At 43.5% G+C, this 12,500-nt stretch overlaps 1 protein-coding gene across 1 annotated transcript in view; it reads right to left on the bottom strand.

Moving 5' to 3' along the window:
- The window catches only part of nup160 (nucleoporin 160), a 36,517-nt gene that overhangs the window by 6,447 nt on the left and 17,570 nt on the right, over positions 1 to 12,500 (bottom strand). The window contains exons 18-26 of the mRNA XM_031316243.2: positions 9,359 to 9,512; positions 8,920 to 8,989; positions 8,473 to 8,571; positions 8,270 to 8,389; positions 7,852 to 7,947; positions 1,944 to 2,038; positions 1,400 to 1,496; positions 983 to 1,088; positions 72 to 232 (exon numbers count right to left, since the gene is read on the bottom strand). Coding sequence (XP_031172103.2) covers positions 72 to 232; positions 983 to 1,088; positions 1,400 to 1,496; positions 1,944 to 2,038; positions 7,852 to 7,947; positions 8,270 to 8,389; positions 8,473 to 8,571; positions 8,920 to 8,989; positions 9,359 to 9,512 — 998 coding nt within the window. The remainder of the gene's footprint in view (positions 1 to 71; positions 233 to 982; positions 1,089 to 1,399; positions 1,497 to 1,943; positions 2,039 to 7,851; positions 7,948 to 8,269; positions 8,390 to 8,472; positions 8,572 to 8,919; positions 8,990 to 9,358; positions 9,513 to 12,500) is intronic.

Below are 12,500 nucleotides of genomic sequence, written 5' to 3' on the forward strand. Positions count from 1 at the left end.
CTGTGTGTGTATATGTGTGTGTGTGAGTATGTATCTGTGTGTGTGTGTGTGTGTGTGTGTGTGTGTGTTACCGTGGCTCCAGCAGCTGGCTGGACGATCCAGGCATATTCAGGTCTGATGAGGCGGAGACAGTTGAGAGCAGCCAGGTAACAGTTGACCTGTTTCTGGAGACCCAGCCGAGTCCGCACCTCTCTGCCCAGACGCATCCCCAACTCAAACATCACCGTCCCCGCTGAACACACACACACACACACACACACACACACACAGTTATAAACAACAGTTATACACACACACACACACACACACACACACACACACACATATATATATATATATATATATATACATACATATACATACACATATACATACATATATATATATATATATATATATATATATATATAGATATATATATATATATATATATATATATATATATATATATATATATATATATACATATACATACACATATATATATATATATATATACACACACACACAACACAGTAATAAACACAACAGTTATATCTGTAGCACTACCTTTCCTGGGTTAGGGTTAGTCGTGCCTGTAGTTGTCTGTACCTTTCCTGTAGTTGTGTCTGTTGATGCATTTGTGTCTGTAGTTGTCTGTACCTTTCCTGTAGTTGAGTCTGTGTCTCTAGCTGTGTCTGTAGCTGTATCTGTCTGTAGCTTTCCTGTAGTTGTGTCTGTTGATGTATTTGTGTTTATAGTGGTCTGTACATTTCCTGTAGTTGTGTCTGTTGATGTATTTGTGTCTGCAGTGGCCTGTACCTTTCCTGTAGTTGTGTATGTTGATGTGTCTGTAGTTGTCTGTACCTTTCCTGTAGTTGTGTCTGTTGATGTATTTGTGTCTGCAGTGACCTGTACTTGAGTCTGTGTCTCTAGCTGTGTCTGTCTGTACCTTTCCTGTAGCTGTGTCTGTTGATGTGTTTGTGTCTGTAGTTGTCTGTACCTTTCCTGTAGTTGTGTCTGTTGATGTGGAAGGCGTACAGCAGCTCGTAGTAATTATGACTCAGCAGATCCAGACTTCTGGCCCGAGACTCGATGATACCGACCACCTGACCAAGACACAGCACATTATGGATCAGGGTATTACCTGGTAGAACAGGTTAGTGGTAATGGGTCAGGGTATTACCTGGTAGAACAGGTTAGTGAAAATGGATCAGAGTATTACCTGGTAGAACAGGTTAGTGGTAATGGATCAGAGTATTACCTGGTAGAACAGGTTAGTGAAAATGGATCAGAGTATTACCTGGTAGAACAGGTTAGTGGTAATGGATCAGAGTATTACCTGGTAGAACAGGTTAGTGGTAATGGATCGGGGTATTACCTGGTAGAACAGGTTAGTGGTAATGGGTCTGGGTATTACCTGGTCGTGCAGGTTGACGTAGGAGAACTGGACTAAATCCTGGAGCTGAGAGCGTTCACACAGAACCACCACCAGCTGACGGAGACAATCCAGTTGCCTGGGAAACAACCACCACCGTTAATACTCTTAATACTTATTGTATTCATCGTGAACTAGTACAAGTTGAACAAAAACACAAAGATTTCAGCCGTAATGTTGTCATTTCTTTTTGTTTTATAAAACAGGTATCGTTCAGGAACCGGAATCAAAGTGTCTTTACAATATGTATGTATACAGTTATACAGTTTATTAGTATAAATATAAATCTGTGTATATGTACATGTTGTAGTCAGGGTTCTGTGTATTAATACGGTATGTGTGTATTTGTACATACATGCTGCAGTCAGGGTTCTGTATATTAATGTAGTACAATGTGTGTATTTGTACGTACATGCTGCAGTCAGGGTTCTGTATATTAATGTAGTATAATGTGTGTATTTGTACGTACATGCTGCAGTCAGGGTTCTGTATATTAATGTAGTATAATGTGTGTATTTGTACGTACATGCTGCAGTCAGGGTTCTGTGTGAGCGCTTCGTAAGCTTCAGCGTTGTGTCCCAGGTCCAGGTGATGTTTGAAGATCCGAGTCCACAGAGCCGCCTGAACACAAACATGTACTCATTATATAGTATAATTATATATTATTATATATTACTACATAGAGCCGCCAGAACACAAACATGTACTCATTATAAAGTATAATTATATATTACTACACAGAGCCCCCTGAACACAAACATGTACACATTATATAGTATAATTATATAATATTTTATATATATGTGTTACTGACTGTTGTTACCTGACCGTTGTTACCTGACTGTTTTTACCTGACCGTTGTTACCTGACCGTTGTCACTGACTGTTGTTACCTGACCGTTGTTACTGACTGTTGTTACCTGACCGTTGTCACTGACTGTTGTTACCTGACCGTTGTTACCTGACCGTTGTTACCTGACCGTTGTCCCTGACTGTTGTTACCTGACTGTTGTTACCTGACTGTTGTTACCTGACTGTTGTTACCTGACCGTTGTTACCTGACCGTTGTTACCTGACCGTTGTTACCTGACCGTTGTCACTGACTGTTGTTACCTGACCGTTGTTACCTGACCGTTGTTACCTGACCGTTGTCCCTGACTGTTGTTACCTGACTGTTGTTACCTGACCGTTGTTACCTGACCGTTGTTACCTGACCGTTGTTACCTGACCGTTGTCACTGACTGTTTTTACCTGACCGTTGTTACTGACTGTTGATGTGTTACTGACTGTTGTTACCTGACTGTTGTTACTGACTGTTGATGTGTTACTGACTGTTGTTACCTGACCGTTGTTACTGACTGTTGATGTGTTACTGACTGTTGTTACCTGACCGTTGTTACTGACTGTTGATGTGTTACTGACTGTTGTTACCTGACCGTTGTTACCTGACCGTTGTTACCTGACCGTTGTCCCTGACTGTTGTTACCTGACCGTTGTTACCTGACCGTTGTTACCTGACTGTTGTTACCTGACTGTTGTTACCTGACCGTTGTTACCTGACCGTTGTTACCTGACTGTTGTTACCTGACTGTTGTTACCTGACCGTTGTCACTGACTGTTTTTACCTGACCGTTGTTACTGACTGTTGATGTGTTACTGACTGTTGTTACCTGACTGTTGTTACTGACTGTTGATGTGTTACTGACTGTTGTTACCTGACCGTTGTTACTGACTGTTGATGTGTTACTGACTGTTGTTACCTGACCGTTGTTACTGACTGTTGATGTGTTACTGACTGTTGTTACCTGACTATTGTTACCTGACTGTTTTTACCTGACCGTTGTCACTGACTGTTTTTACCTGACCGTTGTTACTGACTGTTGATGTGTTACTGACTGTTGTTACCTGACTGTTGTTACTGACTGTTGATGTGTTACTGACTGTTGTTACCTGACCGTTGTTACTGACTGTTGATGTGTTACTGACTGTTGTTACCTGACTATTGTTACCTGACTGTTTTTACCTGACCGTTGTTACCTGACTGTTTTTACCTGACCGTTGTCACTGACTGTTTTTACCTGCCTGTTGTTACTGACTGTTGATGTGTTACTGACTGTTACCTGACTGTTGTTACTGACTGTTGTTACCTGACTGTTGTTACTGACTGTTGATGTGTTACTGACTGTTACCTGACTGTTGTTACCTGACCGTTGTCACTGACTGTTTTTACCTGACTGTTGTTACTGACTGTTGTTACCTGACTGTTGTTACTGACTGTTGATGTGTTACTGACTGTTGTTACCTGACTGTTTTTACCTGACTGTTGTTACTGACTGTTGTTACTGACTGTTGTTACCTGACCGTTGTTACCTGACCGTTGTTACCTGACCGTTGTTACCTGACTGTTTTTACCTGACCGTTGTTACCTGACTGTTTTTACCTGACCGTTGTTACCTGACCGTTGTTACTGACTGTTGATGTGTTACTGACTGTTGTTACCTGACTATTGTTACCTGACTGTTTTTACCTGACCGTTGTTACTGACTGTTTTTACCTGACCGTTGTCACTGACTGTTTTTACCTGACCGTTGTTACTGACTGTTGATGTGTTACTGACTGTTACCTGACTGTTGTTACTGACTGTTGATGTGTTACTGACTGTTGTTACCTGACCGTTGTTACTGACTGTTGATGTGTTACTGACTGTTGTTACCTGACTATTGTTACTTGACTGTTTTTACCTGACCGTTGTTACCTGACTGTTTTTACCTGACCGTTGTCACTGACTGTTTTTACCTGACTGTTGTTACTGACTGTTGTTACCTGACTGTTGTTACTGACTGTTGATGTGTTACTGACTGTTGTTACCTGACTATTGTTACCTGACTGTTTTTACCTGACCGTTGTTACCTGACTGTTTTTACCTGACCGTTGTCACTGACTGTTTTTACCTGACTGTTGTTACCTGACTGTTGTTACCTGACCGTTGTTACCTGACTGTTTTTACCTGACCGTTGTTACCTGACTGTTTTTACCTGACCGTTGTTACCTGACTGTTTTTACCTGACCATTGTTACCTGACTGTTTTTACCTGACCGTTGTCACTGACTGTTTTTACCTGACCGTTGTCACTGACTGTTTTTACCTGACCGTTGTTACTGACTGTTGATGTGTTACTGACTGTTGTTACCTGACTGTTGTTACTGACTGTTGATGTGTTACTGACTGTTATTACCTGACCGTTGTCACTGACTGTTTTTACCTGACTGTTGTTACTGACTGTTGTTACCTGACTGTTGTTACTGACTGTTGATGTGTTACTGACTGTTGTTACCTGACCGTTGTTACTGACTGTTGATGTGTTACTGACTGTTGTTACCTGACTGTTGTTACTGACTGTTGATGTGTTACTGACTGTTGTTACCTGACCGTTGTTACTGACTGTTGATGTGTTACTGACTGTTGTTACCTGACTATTGTTACCTGACTGTTTTTACCTGACTGTTGTTACCTGACCGTTGTTACTGACTGTTGATGTGTTACTGACTGTTGTTACCTGACTATTGTTACCTGACTGTTTTTACCTGACCGTTGTTACTGACTGTTTTTACCTGACCGTTGTCACTGACTGTTTTTACCTGACCGTTGTTACTGACTGTTGATGTGTTACTGACTGTTACCTGACTGTTGTTACTGACTGTTGATGTGTTACTGACTGTTGTTACCTGACCGTTGTTACTGACTGTTGATGTGTTACTGACTGTTGTTACCTGACTATTGTTACTTGACTGTTTTTACCTGACCGTTGTTACCTGACTGTTTTTACCTGACCGTTGTCACTGACTGTTTTTACCTGACTGTTGTTACTGACTGTTGTTACCTGACTGTTGTTACTGACTGTTGATGTGTTACTGACTGTTGTTACCTGACTATTGTTACCTGACTGTTTTTACCTGACCGTTGTCACTGACTGTTTTTACCTGACTGTTGTTACCTGACTGTTGTTACCTGACTGTTTTTACCTGACCGTTGTTACCTGACTGTTTTTACCTGACCGTTGTTACCTGACTGTTTTTACCTGACCATTGTTACCTGACTGTTTTTACCTGACCGTTGTCACTGACTGTTTTTACCTGACCGTTGTCACTGACTGTTTTTACCTGACCGTTGTTACTGACTGTTGATGTGTTACTGACTGTTGTTACCTGACTGTTGTTACTGACTGTTGATGTGTTACTGACTGTTATTACCTGACCGTTGTTACTGACTGTTGATGTGTTACTGACTGTTGTTACCTGACTATTGTTACCTGACTGTTTTTACCTGACCGTTGTTACTGACTGTTTTTACCTGACCGTTGTCACTGACTGTTTTTACCTGACTGTTGTTACTGACTGTTGTTACCTGACTGTTACTGACTGTTGATGTGTTACTGACTGTTGTTACCTGACCGTTGTTACTGACTGTTGATGTGTTACTGACTGTTGTTACCTGACTGTTGTTACTGACTGTTGATGTGTTACTGACTGTTGTTACCTGACCGTTGTTACTGACTGTTGATGTGTTACTGACTGTTGTTACCTGACTATTGTTACCTGACTGTTTTTACCTGACTGTTGTTACTGACTGTTTTTACCTGACCGTTGTCACTGACTGTTTTTACCTGACCGTTGTTACTGACTGTTGATGTGTTACTGACTGTTGTTACCTGACTATTGTTACCTGACTGTTTTTACCTGACCGTTGTTACCTGACTGTTTTTACCTGACCGTTGTCACTGACTGTTTTTACCTGACTGTTGTTACTGACTGTTGTTACCTGACTGTTGTTACCTGACCGTTGTTACCTGACTGTTTTTACCTGACCGTTGTTACCTGACTGTTTTTACCTGACCGTTGTTACCTGACTGTTTTTACCTGACCATTGTTACCTGACTGTTTTTACCTGACCGTTGTCACTGACTGTTTTTACCTGACCGTTGTCACTGACTGTTTTTACCTGACCGTTGTTACTGACTGTTGATGTGTTACTGACTGTTGTTACCTGACTGTTGTTACTGACTGTTGATGTGTTACTGACTGTTGTTACCTGACTGTTGTTACTGACTGTTGATGTGTTACTGACTGTTATTACCTGACTGACTGTTTTTACCTGACTGTTGTTACCTGACTGTTGTTACTGACTGTTGATGTGTTACTGACTGTTGTTACCTGACCGTTGTTACTGACTGTTGATGTGTTACTGACTGTTGTTACCTGACTGTTGTTACTGACTGTTGATGTGTTACTGACTGTTGTTACCTGACCGTTGTTACTGACTGTTGATGTGTTACTGACTGTTGTTACCTGACTATTGTTACCTGACTGTTTTTACCTGACTGTTGTTACTGACTGTTTTTACCTGACCGTTGTCACTGACTGTTTTTACCTGACCGTTGTCACTGACTGTTTTTACCTGACCGTTGTTACCTGACCGTTGTCACTGACTGTTTTTACCTGACTGTTGTCACTGACTGTTGATGTGTTACTGACTGTTGTTACTGACTGTTGTTATCTGACTGTTGTTACTGACTGTTACCTGACTGTTGTTACTGACTGTTGTTACCTGACCGTTGTTACCTGACCGTTGTTCCCTGACCGTTGTTCCCTGACCGTTGTTCCCTGACCGTTGTTCCCTGACCGTTGTTACCTGACCGTTGTCACTGACTGTTTTTACCTGACCGTTGTTACTGACTGTTGATGTGTTACTGACTGTTGTTACCGGACTATTGTTACCTGACTGTTTTTACCTGACTGTTGTTACTGACTGTTTTTACCTGACCGTTGTCACTGACTGTTTTTACCTGACCGTTGTCACTGACTGTTTTTACCTGACCGTTGTCACTGACTGTTTTTACCTGACTGTTGTCACTGACTGTTGATGTGTTACTGACTGTTGTTACTGACTGTTGTTATCTGACTGTTGTTACTGACTGTTACCTGACTGTTGTTACTGACTGTTGTTACCTGACCGTTGTTACCTGACCGTTGTTACCTGACCGTTGTTACCTGACCCCAACCGTCAGACATCGCCCACCAAGAGTCTGGGTCTGCCCAGGTTTCTTCCTAAAAGGGAGTTTTTCCTCGCCACTGTTGCAATAGCCACTGCTAATGCTTGCTCTTGGGGGAACTATTGGAATTGTTGGGGCTTTGTAAATTATAGAGTGTGGTCTAGACCTACTCTATCTGTAAGGTGTCTCGAGATAACTCTTGTTATGATTTGATACTATAAATAAAATTGAATTGAAATTGAATTGACTGTTGTTACCTGACTGTTATCTGACTGTTGTTACTGACTGTTACCTGACTGTTGTTACCTGACTGTTGTTACCTGACCGTTGTTACCTGACCGTTGTTACCTGACCGTTGTTACCTGACCGTTGTTACTGACTGTTACCTGACTGTTGATGTCGCTGGCAGCCTCTGTGATCGCCAGAGAAGCCAACTGGATGACAAGTTCAGGGAGACCCACATCCTCCAGGAGACGCAGCACCTACACACACACACACACACACACACACACACACACACACACACACACACACACACACACACACACACACACACACACACACACACACACACACACACACACACACACCATGTATTTAAGATACATTATTCATTCACTAAGGTAATTGGGTCCTTAAAGGATTTTTCCTCATTTTTCTAATTAAGGCATTAAGATCAATTTCCAAAAGATGATTTTTTATTCCTCGTTTTAGTCAACTTTAGCTTTAGTTCTGTAATACCTTGTTGTAGTTCTGTAATACCTCACTGTAGTTCTGTAATACCCTGTTGTAGTATTGTAATACCTTGTTGTAGTACTGTAATCTGGGCGTGGAGGCAGCATCTTCGTCCTCGCTGCCCGTCAGTCTCAACAGGAAGTCCTCCTTCTCCACCTCGGTCGCTGCTTCCTGGAAGCACTGCAGAGCCTGAAGAAACACCAACAGAAGAAGAAGATGAGGGGACGTAAACAGCTGACTGATTAAAGTGGCGATATAATCAGGTGACTGACCTTCTGTCCCTCCCCGTTGGCCAGGTAACACTGACCCAGCATGAAGCGACACGAGCCGATGTTCACCTGACACCACGGACCAATCAGACGCACGTACTCCTGCGGGGGGGACAGAGGACAGCGGGCGTGAGCTCTCCTCCAATCAGAGGCTGCAGATTTACCAACATTTAGGATGTCTGCAGAGACGTAACGTTTAAAACAGATTCTCAAACGTTTCCCTCAAAGCTCCGCATGACATGTACTAGAGTCTGGTAGGACCAGGCTAGTGGACCAGAGTCTGGTAGGACCAGAGTCTGGTAGGACCAGGCTAATGGACCAGAGTCTGGTAGGACCAGGCTAGTGGACCAGAGTCTGGTAGGACCAGGCTAGTGGACCAGAGTCTGGTAGGACCAGGCTAGTGGACCAGAGTCTGGTAGGACCAGGCTAACAGATAAAGGGAATTCATACCTGCAGCTGTGTGTACTGACAGTTGGCCATCAGACACTCAGGGAACTGGAAACCAGGGTTACTGGGCCAGCTGGGACACATCGGTTAAGACTCAACAACACACTACACTACACAACACACCACACTACACAACACACTACACAACACACTACACTACACAACACACCGCGAGGACACACAAAGACAACACAGACGGGAGAGGTACTGAAGCTCACTGAGCGGTTTCACACAAAACTAAGTCGTACTACGACAAACCAACAACTTATTCTGAAGGATGTCATGTTTTTGTGTGTGTGTGTGTGTGTGTGTGTGTGTGTGTGTCTCTGTGTGTGTGTGTGTCTCTCTGTGTGTGTGTGTGTGTGTCTCTCTGTGTGTGTGTGTGTGTGTGTGTGTGTGTGTGTGTGTGTGTGTGTCTCTGTGTGTGTGTTATAAAGGATACAGCAGCTGAGCGAGCAGGTTGACCACGTTGGAGATGCTGTGAGTCCAGAGCAGCAGAGAGCTCCCCTGCTGCTGCTGGCTGTACATCTGGGAGATGATCAACTTCCTGCCTACAGTCTGATAGAAGAGCTCCACCACCGTCTGAGGACTCAGCACTGAGAGAGAGACAGACAGACAGGTTAGAGAGACAGGTTACAGAGACAGACAGACAGGTTAGACAGACAGAAGAATGTGACCTGATCTGTTGCAGGACAGACAGGTTACAGAGCAAGAGAGACAGACAGGTTAGAGAGACAGACAGGTTAGAGAGACAGACAGGTTACAGAAGCTATGTTTCCATCCACACGTTTTTATCTGAATTAAGTGATATTGAATGGAAAAATAGATTGAATTTCATGAATATCGACTCAAAGGAAATACGGATCTGCTCTTGATCGATATAGCTGATGTGATAAACGCTGATGGAAACGTTATTTGCTGAATAAATAATGATGCGATTAAGTTTTGGGTCATTTTATGGTTGCAACCCGCCACCAAACAAAGAAGAAGAAGTTGTAGTTCATTTCCGCCCAGTATTTCCTCTCCGTTTCACACATGGCGGGGATCAACAAAGACAGATGGAAGTGGACCAACGAGGAGACCAGAGACTTTTGAATTTAATTTACCAGCAAAATATAACGCTGTCGTTCCCACACCACAGGACGCCTCCGCTGTCGTCAGGCATTTACGTGCATCTGCAACGTGTTGATAGCGTCGTCGTCGTCGTCTTATTATAGCGTGATACAGTGAGGAAAATAAGTATTTGAACACCCTGCTATTTTGCAAGTTCTCCCACTTAGAATTGTCATTGTAGGTGCATGACCCTCAAAGACCTGTTAGTCTGCCTTTAAAATGTCCACCTCCACTCCATTTATTATCCTAAATTAGATGCACCTGTTTGAGGTCGTTAGCTGCATAAAGACACCTGTCCACCCCATACAGTCAGTAAGAATCCAACTACTAACATGGCCAAGACCAAAGAGCTGTCCAAAGACACTAGACACTTCTCTTTCCAGCTCTCAGCGAAGGCGGTCGCTTTTTCTCCCTCCCAGGCCTACCCTGCTTGCTATCTTGTCTTGTGTTGTCTGCTGTTAACTTTTTAGAGACTCTCCCTGCAAGGCTCTACAAATACCTAAAAATCATGGAATTGATTAACTGGTCTCTCAACGCAATTGACACTGTATTCTCGAGGAGGAGCACTGGTTCGGGTGAGCCAGCATGTCCTGACGGGACGTTTGCTGCGGGGTATACGATGGACGGCTGGGAGAAATGGCGTGTCGTGTGTCTCTCTGCTCTTTCCGTGGAGGACGTTGAGGATATCTACCTATTTGGAACCCTGATGACTGGAATGTTGCTGATTGGAGGATGCTTCGCTCTGGTTTATCGAAGAATTGGAAAGACTTTGGTAGCTGTCCAAAGCCCAAGGAAGCTGCCTGGCCTGACTGAAGCTGTCAGAAAAGCAATCAGTTTGCAAACTGGAACTATTAATCGCGTGATGGAAAACAACATGGTAATGACCCGCGGCTTGGATACCATCATGAGGAAGGTCATGGATTTGGAAAGAAAAATTGACCAGTTGAACAGTGTGTAGTTGGATAATAGAATGAATGTTTAAATTAGAGCAGCCATTCGTGTAGACAAAACAAATTTAATCTTTCGGCTCCCTTATCCTGAACGGCCTTGCCAAGGCCGTATCTTGGAACAAACAGTCACCCTGTTGGGGCTCTGCAAGCGAGATGCTCTTGGTTCCTCCCCCGTCTTCCCCACTGCCTGCTGATTGTCGTATCGGTTCTGGACTGTTCAAGGGTGTCACCATGGCAACGTGCTGTGTTTTCGCTATAACATTCTGCAGACTGGGTCAATAGTGGGACTGCCGGGCTGTGCGTTTCTCAGCAGGCCAAACTCCCCCATCCTACCCTCTCCCCAGTCCAACGCCTTCGCAGCCAAATGTGCAACTGTACATTTATGTTATGTTAAGCAGTGCAAATGTACTGTTTGTGTGCCTATGTGCTGAGGTGTTTTTTTTCCTGTTCCCACACTGTTCTTATCTTTATGAGGATAGTCTGAGAGTTGCTTTTTTTTCCCCTCTCCTCTCCTCATGTGATGCTGTATTCTCCCTGCGAGAGTTAAGAGAGAGTTGTTTTGGCGCCGCATATATGGCGACTCAGTGTGTCTGTGCGTGTTGCTTTAATGTGACATGCACCTACAGCACCAGGACAAATTCCTTGTGTGTGTAAACGTACTTGGCAATAAAGCTTTTTCTGATTCTGAGACTAAATTGTACACCTCCACAAGGCTGGAAAGGGCTACGGGGAAATTGCCAAGCAGCTTGGTGAAAAAAGGTCCACTGTTGGAGCAATCATTAGAAAATGGAAGAAGCTAAACATGACTGTCAATCTCCCTCAGACTGGGGCTCCATGCAAGATCTCACCTCGTGGGGTCTCAATGATCCTAAGAAAGGTGAGAAATCAGCCCAGAACTACACGGGAGGAGCTGGTCAATGACCTGAAAAGAGCTGGGACCACCGTTTCCAAGGTGGGTGTTTTTCTGCACATGGGACAGGGCGACTGCACTGTATTAAGGAGAGGATGACCGGGGCCATGTATTGCGAGATTTTGGGGAACAACCTCCTTCCCTCAGTTAGAGCATTGAAGATGGGTCGAGGCTGGGTCTTCCAACATGACAATGACCCGAAGCACACAGCCAGGATAACCAAGGAGTGGCTCTGTAAGAAGCATATCAAGGTTCTGGCGTGGCCTAGCCAGTCTCCAGACCTGAACCCAATAGAGAATCTTTGGAGGGAGCTCAAACTCCGTGTTTCTCAGCGACAGCCCAGAAACCTGACTGATCTAGAGAAGATCTGTGTGGAGGAGTGGGCCAAAATCCCTCCTGCAGTGTGTTAACCTGGTGAAAAACTACAGGAAACGTTTGACCTCTGTAATTGCAAACAAAGGCTACTGTACCAAATATTAACATTGATTTTCTCAGGTGTTCAAATACTTATTTGCAGCTGTATCATACAAATAAATAGTTAAAAAATCATACATTGTGATTTCTGGATTATTTTTTTAGATTATGTCTCTCACAGTGGACATGCACCTATG

Source organism: Sander lucioperca, chromosome 7 (genome assembly GCF_008315115.2).
Source record: "Sander lucioperca isolate FBNREF2018 chromosome 7, SLUC_FBN_1.2, whole genome shotgun sequence".
Classification (NCBI taxonomy): domain Eukaryota; kingdom Metazoa; phylum Chordata; class Actinopteri; order Perciformes; family Percidae; genus Sander; species Sander lucioperca.